The 16,943-nt window shown below is 33.3% G+C and overlaps 1 protein-coding gene across 1 annotated transcript in view; it reads left to right on the forward strand.

The window, feature by feature from the left end:
* Positions 1-16,212, forward strand: part of edar (ectodysplasin A receptor) — a 51,306-nt gene extending 35,094 nt beyond the window's left edge. Inside the window, exons 6-12 of the mRNA XM_051118430.1 lie at positions 2,800-2,883; positions 3,449-3,574; positions 5,261-5,335; positions 6,463-6,535; positions 13,066-13,261; positions 13,653-13,713; positions 15,279-16,212. Coding sequence (XP_050974387.1) covers positions 2,800-2,883; positions 3,449-3,574; positions 5,261-5,335; positions 6,463-6,535; positions 13,066-13,261; positions 13,653-13,713; positions 15,279-15,622 — 959 coding nt within the window. The 3' untranslated portion in view covers positions 15,623-16,212. The remainder of the gene's footprint in view (positions 1-2,799; positions 2,884-3,448; positions 3,575-5,260; positions 5,336-6,462; positions 6,536-13,065; positions 13,262-13,652; positions 13,714-15,278) is intronic.
* Positions 16,213-16,943: the final 731 nt, after the last annotated feature.

Below are 16,943 nucleotides of genomic sequence, written 5' to 3' on the forward strand. Positions count from 1 at the left end.
TTACACAGGTCTGTATATAATTCACTAAAGATTAACCTGTCATGCCTAAAATGTATATAAATTCTTAATTTCTTTACATTTTTAGCGACAGACTCCAGGTCTGCAGTTGTCTAATAAACCTGACATTATATATTACAAAAATTGATAGCCGTTTGAGTTGCTTTTATTATTTTATTTAGATTATTTAATTATTGTTTTATGTTTTATTTTATTTAGGTGTTTTTTTTTATTTAAACATTCCAGCAAAACAGATAATAAAATAATAATAAAAAATAATAAAATAAAAATCTAATAGATAAAAATAAAAATTCTAATAAAAATCAAACTAACTGAGCAGACAATAAATAAATATATTTATATGTAAATCAAAGAGCAGAAACTCTATTTTGGACATAACTGTGACACTATAGATTTAGACAATATTTCATTTGCATATACTTACTAAACTAATATGCTAAACCAAGCATAGTATAGCATGAATATTGTTGCCACTTTTATTTTATATTTTATTGATTCTTAATTTCTTTACATTTTAGTAACAGACTCTGCAGGTGTTTAATAAACCTGACTTTATTATTATATTACAAAAAAAGTTTGGTTTTTTTAGAACTATTATGTAAGTTCTGTCCTTTATGTTATTGAGATGAACTTCAACCTGAAACTTCCATAAACTCTCTTAATTCCTTTTCATTTCTAGTGCCAGACTGAAGATCCGCTTTGAGAATGACGCTTCATTAGCAGTCTAATAAACCTGGATTAATGTATTATGAATATTGTTGGCTTTATGATGAATTGCTTAGTTCCTGTAAGTCTCTTTAGATAAAAACACGTCTGAGCCGGTCCTGGTGTTTTCAGAGCCTCTTTAATTGTTTACTATTGTGCGGTGACAGAAATTAAGTAGGTGGGAATTATATTTAATTAAAAAAAAAGCACAACAAACAGGTCTTTTAAAGCCGTAGATGTGAAAGTATGCGGAGGGAGTCGCGCGGGTGAAGACATGCTCGCACTCGCCGGGTAATCTGCAAATTATGCTCGCCCGCAGCGCAGCTCGCGTCTAATAATTAAGAGTTTTGAGGGAATAAAAAGTTTATTAACTTGCTGCTGCTTGCAGTTGACATGCGTGGAAACATGCGTCCGGCGGCGGACCCCACGTGCGATTCGGTCCTCGGATCACGAGCGCGCGCTCCACATCTCAACAGATGATTTGGCACTAAATGAATGTGGTAACATCAGATTGATAATGGTTTCTAATGAACTGAATGAGCTCAGGCCGCTGCCAAATGACTGATCGGGTTTCGCAGAACGATCCTTACGGCGCTCGTTCGGTTTACAGTGTGTTTGACACTCGCAATGAGAAAGAAATAAGCAAAGACGTCAAACGTATGAGAGCTTTGACTAATTGTGCTGTTGGTGCGCGAGCCGCTGGCTTTAATTAAATCAATAATTCAACTCCAGAGCTGAAAACACTCGCACATTTGTGTTTCACTCCATTAAGACTGTAAGCGGCCCATATTTAATGTTGGATTGTTGTACACTAATGTCATGTGGCATCAAATTATACTCCATCAGAGAACATTTTCACTTAAAGCGAAGAAAAATCAGCAGCTTTTCATCATTTAGAATAACTCGTGTTTGTATTTTCTGCTCATTTTGACTGGGAGAGGATTTAATTTTTTCTGAAAATGCCAGTTTGTAGTGTTTTTTCCATACTGTGGTACTATTATAGTTTCTATTAATATTAATTGTTAATTTTTACATTTTATATTTAATTTTAGTTGAAGTTTTAGTCATTTTGTTTTTATTTTTATTAGTTTTATGTTTAGATTTTTAATTTATTTTCATTTCAGTTTAATTTCAGTCTCATGTTCACTTAATATTTTAGTATTAAGTGAACATGAGACTGAAATTAAACTGAAATTAAAATGGGTTTATGGTTTTTTTTTTAATATATTTTTTATTTTATTTTATTTCATTTCTTTTTTTTTTTTTTTAGGGTTTAGTTTTAGTTTATTAGTTTATTACTAAAACTCCCAGTGTGTAACAACTAACCAAACATATATATTAAAATATTATATATATATAAAAAATACATATATCTAAATATAAAAATATATAAATAATATATATATATATATATATATATATTTTTTTTTTTTTTTTTTTAATAATTAATTAATTTATTTATTTATTACTTTTTTGAGATTTTCCCCCCAACTTGTTACATTTGTGGTGTTCCTGTTTAAAAATGACTGACCTAAAAAAACTGCATATAAATCTCTCATTGTTCAATCTTATTACCAAACATTGGATTGAATCTTTTCTTTCGATTAGCACAGGTTTTGTGTTTGTTTTTGGAGCTGACTGATCATAGGCCTCATTGATCTGAGCTCATGCACCTCAGTTTATGAGCCAAAATGATCCATAAATAATGCTTTTTCACTTTTAAACTAAGGTGCATGAGCTCAATTTAGTGAGGCCTATGATGAATCAGCTTCAAAAATAAACACAAAACCTGTGCTAATCGAAAGAAAACAAGTGCACAAAAAAGCTTTGGTGATATCACATAATGAGAAATTTAGAAGTCGTCATTTTTGACTGGAAACACCAAATTAGGTACAGGATTTCCAGTATAAACATTAAGCAAATTTACAAGTGCGTCACACTCACCGTTGTTGTAAAACTCACATTGTTTTTAAAGCTATAGCTCGTCTAGTATTAGTTTAAACTCAGTCTTTATCAGATGAGTGTGCTTTTATTGAATGACTCACTCTGTTGCATGAAATGCGTGTTGTTTTATAGGTATGCAATCCACGCCGCCGTCATCGGGACGAGCTCCCAGCGTGTCGTCCAGCAGCACCACCATATTCCCACATGCTGAGAAAGGTACGAGCATGCTGGGAACTCCTGACTGATCACATGACCTCTCATCCATCTGTTTTTATTTTATATTAACGCAGCAGATTTACCATGATTAAGAGGTGTTTTCAAACATGGTAAAATCACTGTAACATACAGCCTTACTGCTTTGATAAAACACTGGTGATAGAATATGAGAAATATAAGTTACATTTAGTATTAAAAATAACATCGGAGTTCACCAAAAATTATTAACTCAATGTCATTCCAGTGTCATTTTAATCCTGAAATGCTATTATAGTTTTTATTAATATTTAGAATTTATTTTTTATTAACATTTTCAATTTAATTAATATTTTGAATTTTTAAGAAAATTAAAGTTTTTATTTTTATACTTTTCATTTTGAATTTCATTTCAAATTTAAACTTGTAGTAATTTTGTTATTTTTTAAAATGAAGTTGAAATAAATTTAACTGAGAAACTAGCTGAAATAATTTTTGTGTTTTATATTTTTAATAGGAAGTCAGTTATTAGTGTAATTGCAACATTTTATGGTTGTCAAGCAACATAGAATCTTTTACTGTGTTCCAGATCCAACAGGACAAGGTCACCTAGCAACAGCCCTCATCATCGCCATGTCAACCATCTTCATCATGGCCATCGCTATAGTGATGATCATTATGTTCTACATTCTGAAGACCAAACCGAGTGGACAAGGTAAGATCACTAAAACTAAAAACACCTGTTATCTGTATTACACAATGAATCAAAGTTCATCACAAGCTACTTTTCCACAAGCTAGTACTATATAATATACATAGCACAGTGTCATACACACAAATACAAGACATTAAAACTGCAATAAACATTCATTTAACAATATAAGATGTGATATAAAACCCTAATGTACACAACTGATAAAAACTCAAAATCAAGTGCAAATGCATGTGTGTGAGAGAGTTTGCACATGTGAGTGTGTGCGCGTGTGTGATTGTATGTTTGTGTACATGTGTGCGTGAGTATGTGTGCATGAGTGTGCACGTCTGCGTGTGAGAATGATTGTGCATGTCAGCTTGCACATGTAAATGTGATTATGCATGTGTGTGTGCACGTTAATGTGATTGTGCATGTAAGCGTGCATGTGTAAATGTCATTATGCATGAGTGTGCACGCATGTGTGTATATGAATGTGATTGTGTATATGCATGTGTGAATGTAATTGTGAGTGTACATGTGATTGTGCATGTATGTGTGTGTGAATGTGATTGTGTGTAAGCGTGCACATGTGAATGTAATTCTGCATGCAAGTGTGCATATGTGCGAGTATGTAAATGTGATTGTGCGTGTATGTGTGATTGTGCATGTGTGTGAATGTGATTGTATGTGTACATGTGGTTGTGCATGTATGCGTGTAAATGTGATTGTGCGTGTGCATGTGATTGTGCATTTATGCGTGTGAATGTGATTGTGCGAGTGTGCATGTGTGTAAATGTGATTATGCACATGACTGTGCATATATACGAGTATGTGAATGTGATTGTGCATGTGTGTGTGAATGTGATTGTGTGTACATGTGATTGTGCACGTATGTGAATGTGATTGTGCATGTGAGCATGCATGTGTGTAAATGTGATCATGCACGTGACTGTGCATATATGCGAGTATGTAAATGTGATTGTGCGTGTACGTGTGATTGTGCATGTGCATGTGTGTGAATGTGATTGTATGTGTACATGTGATTGTGCATGTATGCGTGTAAATGTGATTGTGCATGTGCATGTGATTGTGCATATATGCGCGTTAATGTGATTGTGTGTACATGTGATTGTGCATTTATGCGTGTGTGAATTTGAGTGTGCATGTGTGTAAATGTGATTATGCACGTGAGTGTGCACATATGCGAGTATGTGAATGCGATTGTGCGTGTGATTGTGCGTGTATGCGTGTGTGAATATGATTGTACATGAGTATGTATACACGCAAGTGTGAATGTGTGTGCACATGAGTGTGTATTTGGGTGTGTAAATGTGATGTGCGCACACATTAGTGTGAGTGTGCATGTGCGTGCAAATGAGCATGTGTGAATGTGCACACACGAGTGTGGGAGTGTGCACAAGTATGTGCACATGTGTGAATGTGTTTGCGTGAGAGTGTGTGCACGAGTATGTGAGAATGTCCCCTGTTACTGATGTGTGATTGTGAGTGAGTGAATGTTCCCCATAACTGATGTGTGTGTTCGTCCACAGGGAAGCTCTTCTGACCGCAGTTTGAGTCCTTCTGCTCTACATTTACTTGAGATCATTCCCATATTTCAAACTCTTTCTTATGGCTCCAGACATTAAATCAGCAGCAGTGCTGTGAGTCTAACCGAGCACTTTCTTTCTTTCTGTCTTTCTTTCTTAGCATGCTGCTCTGGACAAATAATAAAGACGGTGGAAGCCCAAACAAACAAGCAGGAGGAGAAGAAGGAGGTTCAAGGTGAGCTAATGCTTGGTTTGACATCTGTACGTGTTAAACTGCTTAAGATGATCTGACAGACGGCAGACGGGACGAGGTGAACGGCAGATCTGGAATGTTCCTTCAGCCCGCGGCTCTCGCTGACGGCACTGAACGTTCTCAACGCATCTACATAACCATCTCATATGGACTGAAGAAAAAAACTCTCAAAATTAACTTTTACTCAATCTCACTGCAGCTCATTTAGCCATCAATCAATCAGTGTCAGAAGAGTAGAAATACATAACACACAAATATTGTGCATATTTCTGTATAGTTTTTGCAATCTAATGAATTCTAAGTATATTGAACACTTGCGATTCATCTTTTATCTTAATGGTTTATTAACTCAGCTCACTGCAGTGCATTTAAGCCTTTTTTAAAAAGAAATATATATATTTTTTAAAAAGTCTAAACATTCCTCATGAAACAGTCCCAAATGTAAAAGACTGAAGAAAAGCAGATGAATGCATGTTACTGTATGTCACATCATTTATCCTGCTTCAGACAGGAAGAGCAAATACCTACACCGCTAGACATCCGCGCTTATCCCATTTCCCGCTGGATATTCTCAGCTAAGCCACTTATAATAACAGAATACATGGGAAAGATCCACTAATGCCCTCGCAGCTGCAAGATGAGCGTTTACACAGACAGAAAACAGATCATTTATTTCATTTTAGGTATATCCGACTCAAATCTGTTTAGTTCCTTTAGCTCAAACAGCAAATTATGGCACTTGCAACACCAATGCCAAAGGTCCGATTCCCAGGGAAGGCATAAACTGATTGAGAAACGTATATTCCTTGAATGCAATATAAGTCGATTTGGATAAAAGCATCTGCCAAATGCATTTGTTTATATTTTGATCAGTTACAGTACAGAAACATGAATGTATTATTGCATAAACTGTTCAAATGATGTACAGTGACGAAGAATGCATCTTCATAATTCATGCATAAAACAGACAATTATCCAGATCAGATTTGGAAATCAAATTTGTAATACTGGTTCTATAATTAATCATGGCTAATTTTTTGGTCTGTTTTATATCCTTGATTACATTAGTGCAGTTTTTGAGAACTGATCTTCACAAACTGTCTTTCCAGAAAACGTGGTGATCTTTGCAGAAAAGGATGAATTTGATAAGCTCAAGCCTTCGTCTCCAAAAGCAGCAAAGAGGTAAGTCTTCACTAATGCTAAACAAACCTTTAACTTCTGCAAGACAAACAGAGTTTAACCAGCACAGTGAAGCCCTCCTATGGAGGCGTCAAACACGTTCCCTCGTCTCATGTGAGATTATGCCAGTAATTCAGCCACCGCAGGACGTGTTTGTGCAGCAGCACCGAGCTGCAGCTCTTCACTTCTCGTCTGACTGGAAACATTATGTGGCTTACAGACAGGATGAGGTAGTCGAACACAGATCCAGCCTGCAGCTACGCTTTCCACAGGAGATGTTCATTTCAGACAAACGTAATCAAGCGTGTGATAATTACGCGGCGGCGCAGCCAAAACCGCCAGGTGAAAATAGCTCTGCTTCAAACATAAGATGACACTTTTTTGCCTCAAACCCTTTTTTTCTTCTTTTTTTTTTTCCAAGGTGCAGCAGAAGCTTGAATAAAGAAATAAAACTGCTTTAGATGAGAACTAGTTAGATGAGAACTTCCCCTGGTTTACACTCATTAGTTCTGATTGTTGTAAATAACACACTGTCTCTCATCACTCTCTAAGGCAGGGGTTTTCAAACCTGTCCTGGAGGCACCCCTGCCCTGCACATTTTGTATGTCTCGCTTATTAGACACACCCAATCCAGGTCTTGCAGTCTCTGCTAATGAGCTGATAATTTGAATCAGGTGTTAGATGAGGGAGACTTGCGAAATGTGCAGGGCACGGGTGCCTCCAGGACAGATCTGAAAACCCCTGCTCTAAGACACTGCAGGTGAATACGGTGACTGCATACTTCCCCAATTGTTTAATTACTTTAATAGCTGCAACCATTTATGTTTTCTGAAAAGCAAATGAGGCATTATCTAATTCCTAATCTGAACATTGGATAAAGCCAGGTCCAAATTCTTCATTTTGTTGACATATTAAAGTTAAAGGTTTTTTCCATAAGGGTACTTTGAATTTCTCTTTTTATCACTCCATAAACCAAAAAATACTGAAAACAGTATTACAAATATTTTTTTAAGAATAAAATGTTGTATAAATCAATGTGAATGATATATGAACAAACCCCTCTGTAAAACCTTTCAGAATATAGATAGGAATAAAATGATATAGTTTAATGTTTGTAAGTCCTGCTGAAGTGGAGAAACAAATTTTTTAAAGATATGTATTTGTAGTTTAAATGTACAGACACAGATATATGAAGTGCAATTAATGCAACCAGCCAAATGATAAATGAACAAACTCCTCAGTAAAATCCCTCATAATATAGACATGAATAAAACTGTAAAATTTGGTTTATGTTGGTGTTGTTGACATAGAGATAGAAACTTGTTTTAAAAAAACAGCCATTAAAGATTGTATTGTAAATTAAACTACAGATGCAAATAGATAAAGTGCAATAATAATACCAGGCAAACAATATATGAACAAAGTCCTCAGTAAAAACCTTCAGAATATATATAGAACTAGAACTTTAGAAATTTGGTGTATGTCAGTGCTGCCAGGGTGGAGAAAAAGACTCATTATGAGAAAAAAAAAAAATCCTTATATGTATTGAAATCCACAGATGCAAATAGAAAAAGTGCAATAATAAAACCAGGTAAATAATATATGAACAAACCAATCAGTAAAAACCTTTAGAATATAGAGAGGAATAAAAAATTGCTATATGTAAGTGCTGAATAGGTGGAGAAACAAACTCTTTAATATGTACTGTAAATTAAGATCTACTGACACAAAAAGAGAAAGTGCAAAAATAAAACAAGGTGAATGATATATGAATAAATCCCTCAGTAAAATCCTTCATAATGTAGATAGGAATAAAATTGTACAATTTGGAACTGAAATCTACAGATGCAACTAGATGAAGTGTAAAAATAAAACCAGGCAAATTATATATGAACAAATCCTTCAGTAAAAATGTTCAGAATATAGAGAGGAATAAAACTGTAAAGTTTGGTGTAAGTGCTACTTAAATAGAAAAAAAAAACTTTTTAAAGATACGTATTGGAACTGAATTCTAAAGATGCAAACAGATAAAGTGTAAAAATAAACCCAGGCAAATGATATATGAAAAAAAAAAAAAAAAAAAAAAAACCTCAGTAAAAACCTTCAGAATATAGAGAGGAATAAAACACTTAAATGTGGTGCATAGAAATGCTGCTGAAGTGAAGAAAATCCTTTTAAAGATACAGATTGGAACTGAAATCTACAGATGCGAATAGATGAAATATAAAAATAAAAATAAAACCAGGCAAATTATATATGAACAAATCCTTCAGTAAAAATGTTCAGAATATAGAGAGGAATAAAACTGTAAAGTTTGGTGTATGTAAGTGATGCTGAAATAGAGAAAAAACGTTTTAAAAATACATATTGGAACTGAATGTACAGACGCAAATAGATGTGTAGAAGTGTAAAAGAGTAAATAAAAAAATCAGGCAAATGATACATGAACAAATCCCTCAGTAAAAACCTTCAGAATTTAGAGAGAAATAAAACTGTAAAATTTGGTGTATGTCAGTGCTGCCAAGGCAGAGAAAAAAAGTCCTTAAATGTACTGAAATTGAAATCTACAGACACAAATAGATAAAGTGGAATAATAAAACAAGGTAAATGATATATGAACAAACCCATCATTGAAAACCTTTACAATATAGAGAAAAATAAAACTATAAAATTTGCTGTATGTAAGTGCTGCTGAAGTGGAGAAACAAACTCTTTAATATGTACTGTAAATTAAATCTACTGACACAAAAAGAGAAAGTGCAAAAATAAAACAAGGTGAATGATATATGAATAAACCCCTTAGTAAAATCCTTCATAATGTAGATAGGAATAAAATTGTAAAATTTGGTGTAAGTGCTGCTGAAATGGAGGAAAAACTTTTTAAAGATATGTATTGGAACTGAAATCTACAGATGCAAATAGATGAAGTGTAAAAATAAAACCAGGCAAATTATATATGAACAAATCCTTCAGTAAAAATGTTCAGAATATAGAGAGGAATAAAACTGTAAAGTTTGGTGTATGTAAGTGCTACTTAAATAGAAAAAAAAACTTTTTAAAGATACGTATTGGAACTGAATTCTAAAGATGCAAACAGATAAAGTGTAAAAATAAACCCAGGCAAATGATATATGAAAAAAAAAAAAAAAAAACCTCAGTAAAAACCTTCAGAATATAGAGAGGAATAAAACTGTTAAATGTGGTGCATAGAAATGCTGCTGAAGTGAAGAAAATCCTTTTAAAGATACAGATTGGAACTGAAATCTACAGATGCGAATAGATGAAATATAAAAATAAAAATAAAACCAGGCAAATTATATATGAACAAATCCTTCAGTAAAAATGTTCAGAATATAGAGAGGAATAAAACTGTAAAGTTTGGTGTATGTAAGTGATGCTGAAATAGAGAAAAAACTTTTTAAAGATACATATTGGAACTGAATGTACAGACGCAAATAGATGTGTAGAAGTGTAAAAGAGTAAATAAAAAAATCAGGCAAATGATATATGAACAAATCCCTCAGTAAAAACCTTCAGAATTTAGAGAGAAATAAAACTGTAAAATTTGGTGTATGTCAGTGCTGCCAAGGCAGAGAAAAAAAGTCCTTAAATGTACTGAAATTGAAATCTACAGACACAAATAGATAAAGTGGAATAATAAAACAAGGTAAATGATATATGAACAAACCCATCATTGAAAACCTTTACAATATAGAGAAAAATAAAACTATAAAATTTGCTGTATGTAAGTGCTGCTGAAGTGGAGAAACAAACTCTTTAATATGTACTGTAAATTAAATCTACTGACACAAAAAGATAAAGTGCAAAAATAAAACAAGGTGAATGATATATGAATAAACCCCTTAGTAAAATCCTTCATAATGTAGATAGGAATAAAATTGTAAAATTTGGTGTAAGTGCTGCTGAAATGGAGAAAAAACTTTTTAAAGATATGTATTGGAACTGAAATCTACAGATGCAAATAGATGAAGTGTAAAAATAAAACCAGGCAAATTATATATGAACAAATCCTTCAGTAAAAATGTTCAGAATATAGAGAGGAATAAAACTGTAAAGTTTAGTGTATGCAAGTGCTAATTAAATAAAGAAAAAACTTTTTAAAGATACGTATTGGAACTGAATTCTAAAGACGCAAACAGATAAAGTGTAAAAATAAACCCAGGCAAATGATATAAATATAAAATATAGAGAGGAATAAAACTGTTAAATCTGGTATATAGAAGTGCTGCTGAAGTGAAGAAAAATCCTTTTAAAGATATAGATTGGAACTGAAATCTACAGATGCGAATAGATGAAATATAAAAATAAAAATAAAACCAGTCAAATTATATATGAACAAATCCCTCAGTAAAAATGTTCAGAATATAGAGAGGAATAAATCTGTAAAGTCTGGTGTATGTAAGTGCTACTAAAATAGAGAAAAAACTTTTTAAAGATATGTAATTGAACCAAAATGTACAGATGCAAATAGATGAAGTGTGAAAAGAAAAAAAAAAAATCAGGCAAATGATTTATGGAAAAAACTTTAGAATATAGAGAGGAATAAAACTCTTAAATTTGGTGTAAGTGCTGCTGAAATGAAGAAAAATCTAAAAAGATATAAATTGGAACTGAAATCTACAGATGCAAATAGATGAAGTGTAAAAAAATCAGGCAAATGGTATATGAACAAATCCCTCTGTAAAAACCCTCAGAATACAGAGAGGGATAAAACTGTAAAGTTTGGTATATGTAAGTGCTGCTGAAGTAGAGAAAATTCTCTTTAAAGATATAGATTGGAACTGAAATCTACAGATGCAAATAGATAAAGTGCAATTGAATGAAAACTTAAATGTGTATTTTGGATTTTTTTCTCTTTCCACTAGTCTAAAACAACATGCTATGAAAAGCCAAATAATCCAAAAGCTCAAAATTGACTGACTGATTGCAATTAGTCAGATATATTCTAGATGATCTAATATACAGGTAGACTGCGTCCATTTATGAGTGTTGTAGACATGTGAAGTGGGTGATTTGACTCATGCCAGAGGATGTGCTAATGCAGATCCAGACCGGCGCAGGTATCGAGTGTCTGAAAACAATGACATTCTGTGCGCGGCTCTGAGCCGTCTTTGTCAACAGGCGCTTTTTGGGAAGCTCTTCCTGGGAAATTTAACTGCGAGCTGAAAACAACAGGCTAGTCAGTGCATGATAATTATTACCGTAAACCACAAGAGGCAGAGGAGCAAATGTCTAAATCAGACTCTTTCATCAAGGAATATATTTGTGTTAAACCCTGAAGAATCTTCATGCAGCTCACAGTGACTATGAATGGCACAAAACATCACAATAATAATGACTGAATGACCGAAACTGTTCCTTAGGAAAAGAACGATCTGCTTTCTTTTGCGTTTAAAAGTAGGAGAAACCTCTAAACGTTTTGACTCCACAAGTCCTGACTGATCCCAACAATGCTTATTAAACAATTACAAATACTAAAAGTGCCACAGATTAAAATAACAGTAATAATCAAAATAAGTTTTAAGAGCTGAATGTTCTTCACTCTTTTTAACCAGTCACGGTTTTCCAAGATTGTAGGAACAGCTGTATGAGGAAGTGAATTAAAATAAGGTTATTTACAATAAGATCTCATTTGTGACCCTGGACCACAAAACCAGTCATAAGTGTCACGGGTATATTTGTAGCAATAGCCAACAACACATAGTATGGGTCAAAATTATCGGTTTTGCTTTTATGCCAAAAATCATTTGGATATTAAGTAAAGATCATGTTCCATGAAGATATTTGTAAATTTCCTACTGTAAATATATCAAAACTCAATTTTTGATTAGTAATATGCATTTCATTTGACTTCATTTGGACAACTTTAAAGGTGATTTTCTCAATATTTAGATTTTTTTGCACCCTCAGATTCCAGATTTACAAATAGTTGTATCTTAACCAAATATTGTCCCTAACAAACCATACATCAATGGAAAGCTTATTTATTCAGGTTTCAGATGTTGTATAAATCTCAACTTTATATAAAAATTGACGCTTAAGACAGTTTTTTTTTTTTTTTGGTCCAGGGTCACATTTGTTAACATTAGTTAATACATTAGTTATAACAATATGCAATGTATTTTTGACAGTATTTATTCATCTTTGGTAATGTTAGTTCATAAAAATACAGTTGTCATGTTAGTTTACAGTAAGAATTGACAATGTTGAAATTAAGATTATTAAATGTGTTTTTGTTTATTAGTTAATATTACCTAATGTATACAAATGAAATAGTATTGTTAAAAGTTTTAGCCTATTTTAAAGTTGTTTCTTTATTATTCCCATGCACCTGCTTATATGATTTACTAGTAGTTGGGGTTGTATTTCATTTATATTTTGACAAGTCATGTTTGAGAACCACTGATCTACTGATCTGATTTCTTTATGCACATGTGATTGTTTTCTGCCAGAATCACTGTTATTCTTTACACATGTGCCGTCAAAAACACTAAACGCTCGCATTTTTGCAGTGAGAACGACGCGTCATCGGAGAACGAGCAGCTGTTGAGTCGCAGCATCGACAGCGACGAGGAAGCAGCTCAGGACAAACAGGGAGCCGCCGACCTTTGCCTTCTGTCATTGGTGCATCTGACGCGGGACAAGACCTGCTCCACCAACGCCATCAACAACAACAACAACATCAACACCAGCAGCAGAGCCACCGGGGTGAATACCACACCACGCACACATAGTCATTTACACTGAAGTTTGGAATCATTACCATTTTGTAAAAGTATCTGAAAGTCTTAACATGCATGCATTTATTTGATCAAAAACACCTAAATATTATTACAATTTAAAAGAACTCTATTCTATGCAAATATCTTTTAAACTGTAATTGATTGCTGTGATCAAAGCGGAATTTTCAGAATCCTTAAATTGTAATAATATTTCACAATTTGCACTGTATTCTAAAAGCATAAGTGTAACGTCTTAAGTTCTGTTGTTGAGTTTTTCCAGCAGTGGAGTTTCTGTCCTACATCAGACCTTGTTCTGTGGATTCAGATTGATCTCTGTTGTTTTCTGTGACTCATCCAAACAATTCCTGTTTTTGCAGATTCACAGCAGAAGAAAAAAGATCTTGGATTTGTACACAAAAGCCTGCAGTGTTGCAGAGGGTGAGTGTAACCGGAACCGTACACGCTGTGACTTCATTATATCAAGCCTATAAACAGAAACGCAGACGACTGCTGCCGCGCTAAAGCCGTAATGAGCAGAAGTGTGTGCCGACGTGAAACACAGATCTCCACCTCAAACACACTAAACACTTACAGAAGCACATTACGATCCACTTTAAATCATGTGCAGACTCTGAAAATTACAGTACTAGAGAAAAAAGGAGCACAATTATTGAAGAGGATTTTATATCAAATGCATTTGATCATTGTTTATCGGAGTGGCTGTTCTGACTGGTCACAGACAGCAGGAATTAATCAACACTGAATGCAGTCAAACTCATATTCATGTACAATTAAAATAAACAGACTTGTCAGCTCTTAAAAAACAGGAAAAACACCTCATATATTCTGTTAAAGTTGTCCATCAATCAAACTCAATGTTTGACACAAACTTCGTAGATAATTAAATCAATACAAGGTTAAGTATGAGTTCACTTAGAGGTGAAAATATGCAATATGTACTGTGAGAATTACTGACTTACATGTAATAATAGTCCATTAACAATCAATCCTCTCATACATCTGAAGACAATGGATAGGTGCGTAGGAGACAAAGACCAAAAAGGTCACAGCCAAAAAACAAAGAAAAATTCCGCACACTACCAATTCTTGCAAAAAATTATGCTGTAATGTTTTAAATAAACGTTTTTGATACTTTTGCAAGATTCGGTAGTGTGCAGGATTTATTTTCTTTTTTTAAATGTAATATTAAAAATAATAAATACAAATGAATACATAATTAAAATTTCAAAGTTTTCAAGATTTAAAATTTTAAGGATATTTTTGTAATTTTTGTACAGTAAATAGTTCTGGTAATATTATTTTTTGTATTTAAAAATAACAGTTCAGTTATTAATACATTTATTTTAAATGTTATTTCAAATATTTTTAGGGCTGTCAAAGTTTGCCTAATATATGTGTGTGTGCTGTGTGTAATTATGATGTATATATAAATAAAAACATTTAAAATGTTTTTATTTATAAATGATATAAATTATATAAAAATTATAATAAATACATATATTTGTGAATATTTCCTAAATATATACTTAAACGTGTTTGTATTTATATATACATAGTAATTACACACAGTCCACACACACATAGGCACACAACTCAAACTTGTATGCGATTAATCGCAATTAATCGTTTGACAGCCCTAATATTTTTACTTTTAAATGCACTTGATAATTATTACATTTATTAAAAAAAAAAAAGTATAATAGTTATGTATTTAAAATAAGTGTAATAGTAAAAATAATTAATTTTTCAAGTTTAATTTAAAATAAAAATCATTGTTAAAGTATTTAAAAAAAACAGATACATTTAAAAGGCATGAAATAATAGATAATGCAAAATGTCATTTTTCGATTCAAAGATTTTTGTTACGCAATAAAGTGTGTTTGTCGTCATTAACCCTCTTTCCTGATTATGATGATTATGATGATTTTGCTGCTGTTGTTCCTCTGATGATGTTCTAATGCGAGCGATGTTCATCCGCGCAGGTCTGAGTCCGACCGAGTTGCCGTTCGACTGTCTGGAGCGCACCAGCCGCATGCTCAGCGCCACCTACAGCACGGACAAGGCGGTGGTGAAGACGTGGCGGCACCTCGCAGAGAGCTTCGGCCTGAAGCGCGACGAGATCGGCGGCATGACGGACGGCATGCAGCTCTTCGACCGCATCAGTACGGCGGGATACAGCATCCCGGACCTGCTGACCCGTCTGGTCCAGATCGAGCGGCTGGACGCCGTCGAGACCCTCTGCTTCGACATTCTGGGCGGCCCGGAGAACAGCGTCCCTCCGTCCAGCCACCATCCCACCCTGACGTCCCGCTGCGCCAGCGTCTGAGAGAATCACGTCCTCGGACGGATCTGGACCGGACCTGAAGTCTTTCTCAAAACATTTGACTGGCCAGTTTGTGCATTTCTGAAATGGACGCCTTCACTGCGACACCGTTAAATTCTGATGACAGATGTTGGAAATGTGATCACAAACGGCCTGAAACGTTTCTACACGTGAACAGACGCTTCAAGCCGCACCAGACTGATTTGTTTTATTCTCAGTGTTTCCACGAGAGACGTTTCAGTGAGCTTCTGCACGCTTACTGCTGCGACAACACACTGATGAATCTCACCTAGTTCAAGTTCATCAAACGCTCCAAATGCATAACAAGCTACTCAAAAACAACACGTCTGTTTTAAGGCAAGACACTACAGGGTGAACTCAAACTAGTCAAAGTTTCTGAAATGTTATGTTTAAATATGCAAAAAAGGCATCATCTAATTAAATATGCACTCATTTGCATTCAATTCCAGCACTTAAATCTGAACTGATTGGATGAAACCAGATTCATAATTCTTTGAATTTGTTGAAATATTCAAGGTTTTTCCAGAGGCACTTTTTAATCACTCCTTAAATCAGAAAACACTGTCACCAAACTGAAAACAAACACATTTTCACCATGTTTTTAGGAGGAAAATGTTTTGTAAATCAGTGTGAATGAAATATGAACAAATTTTCAGAATACAGAGAGAAATAAAACTAAAGTTCAGTGAAATCTACAGATGGAGATAGTTAAAGTGCAATAAACTGTGTGTTTTGGATGTTTTCTTTTCACTATTTGAAAGAAGACATGTTTTGAAGCAAAATTTAGCAAAATCTCAAAATTTACAAGTGCAAAGTGATTTGTTACTTTTGTACAGTTAAACTGTTCTGGTACCTCTGTTACTACTATTATTATTGTTATTATTATACATTTTAATTTATAATTTTAATTTTTTTAAACTTAATCATTATTATTATATTTCTTAAATTAAATAATACAAATAATAAATGCAAAAAATGAAACCATTTAAAATGTGTTATTTTTGTACAAGAAACAGTTCTAGTACTACAAGTATTATTAATAAATGTTTTTATTTTCAAAAATAAATATATATATAATTTTAAATTAAGTTTAATAATAAAATTTTTTTTGTTACTTTTGTACAATAAACAGCTTTAGTACTACTACTACTACTAGTATTAACTGTATTATATTTTTTAACAAATGATAAAAAAACATTTAATAAAGACATTTCATAAAAATAAAAATGTATGAAGAGTTTATTTGCAAAAATAGATAACGTTTTTTTTTCAAAAATGTTTTTTATTATGTTATGTTTTTATT

This window comes from Labeo rohita, chromosome 9 (assembly GCF_022985175.1).
Source record: "Labeo rohita strain BAU-BD-2019 chromosome 9, IGBB_LRoh.1.0, whole genome shotgun sequence".
Taxonomy (NCBI): Eukaryota; Metazoa; Chordata; class Actinopteri; order Cypriniformes; family Cyprinidae; genus Labeo; species Labeo rohita.